The 1,333-nt window shown below is 34.7% G+C and overlaps 1 protein-coding gene across 1 annotated transcript in view; it reads right to left on the minus strand.

Annotated features, from left to right (window-relative positions):
* The window catches only part of LOC102205355 (tetraspanin-8-like), an 18,186-nt gene extending 17,437 nt beyond the window's left edge, over window positions 1-749 (minus strand). Inside the window, exon 1 of the mRNA XM_005742290.1 lies at window positions 588-749. Within this exon, the coding sequence (XP_005742347.1) occupies window positions 588-647 (60 nt within the window). The 5' untranslated portion in view covers window positions 648-749. The remainder of the gene's footprint in view (window positions 1-587) is intronic.
* Window positions 750-1,333: the final 584 nt, after the last annotated feature.

Genomic DNA, 1,333 nt, shown 5'->3' on the forward strand with positions numbered 1-1,333 from the left:
TGTGTGTGTGTGTGTATGTATATACATTTATGTATATATGTATACTTTTGCACTCAGTGTTTTACTTTAGAATATATGCTTAAGAAGAAAAAAATTCTCAGAGTGCTCATTGCTAGAAGCAATGTAAATGTAATTTTAATAAAACATAGTAGGAAATATGTGTGGTAAGCATTAAAAATAAATCCTTATTTATTTGTTCTAAATTATGGAAAAACAGCTTCTTCTAACTGCCCAGTCTTTTAATCATTATATCTTGCAGCACTGCTTCACCATGGTAAAAGACAAAAAGGCTTCAGTGGTTCATAGTTAGATTAAAATATGAGAATGCTGAAAAGAGTTTTTCCATTTCTGCATGTATGTCTTATTGTTGGGTCTTTACCTTACAATGTAAAGTGCCACGAGGCAACTGTTCTTGTGATCTGGTGCTACATAAATAAAACTGAAGTGAACAATTTTCTTTTTTTTAAACTTGTGAAAAATAAATCCTTTTAGTTTCTCTCTTTCCTTCAACATAAATAATAACGAAAATCAATAAATCAATCATCAAAATGAAAACCTAAAAACAAAAAAATAAAGATTCCACTTACTGCAAAAAGCACATTGAAGAAGACAAAAATGCACTTGAGACATCCATTAATTTTCCCCATCTTCAATTTTTAGAGGTGATGCAGTGAGGTTGTAACCCAGAGTGTAAGAATGTGCAGCTTTTCTGCCGTTTGTGAACACACAGAGTGAATGTGAATTCAGGAAGACGCAGAAGTGAAACACAAAAGGCTTCTCTGAGGACAAACCCTCACATCTATAGTAAGACCTCATAAAACACATGCAGTTAGAAAAAAAACATGCTTTAGCTCTCATGAACTTAATAACAGGAAGCAAAACAAAAACTGAAAGAAAAAAACATATCAAAGAATTATTTCTGACTACTGTATAAAGAACACTGGCAAACAGAATGGGGGGGGGGGGAGTAAACGTAATACAGCAGAGATAAGACTGCAGTCCTCCAGTCTTCCATTAAGAGCCTCAACATCGTCTTGGGTTTTGAGAGGTAAAACCACCCCTTCAAGGAATTATGCAACTAAATCAATTTTTCTACTTCAGCAAGGTATTTAACATCTTGCTATGAACCAGTTTAGTCTCCTTCACTTCATCTAAAATGGCAAGGACTTTTCGCTTGATTCACTGTGGCTGCTCAGTTTACTTTGCATCAGTTTAACACTTGGCCTAGAGAGGTTAAAGCACACAACATTTACTATAGCAGTCGTTCTCAAATTGTAATACGTGTACCACCTACAGTGGGGCAAAAAAGTATTTAGTCAGCCACCGATTGTGC

This window comes from Pundamilia nyererei, unplaced genomic scaffold (assembly GCF_000239375.1).
Source record: "Pundamilia nyererei isolate P.nyererei 1_Seehausen unplaced genomic scaffold, PunNye1.0 scaffold00119, whole genome shotgun sequence".
Lineage (NCBI taxonomy): Eukaryota > Metazoa > Chordata > Actinopteri > Cichliformes > Cichlidae > Pundamilia > Pundamilia nyererei.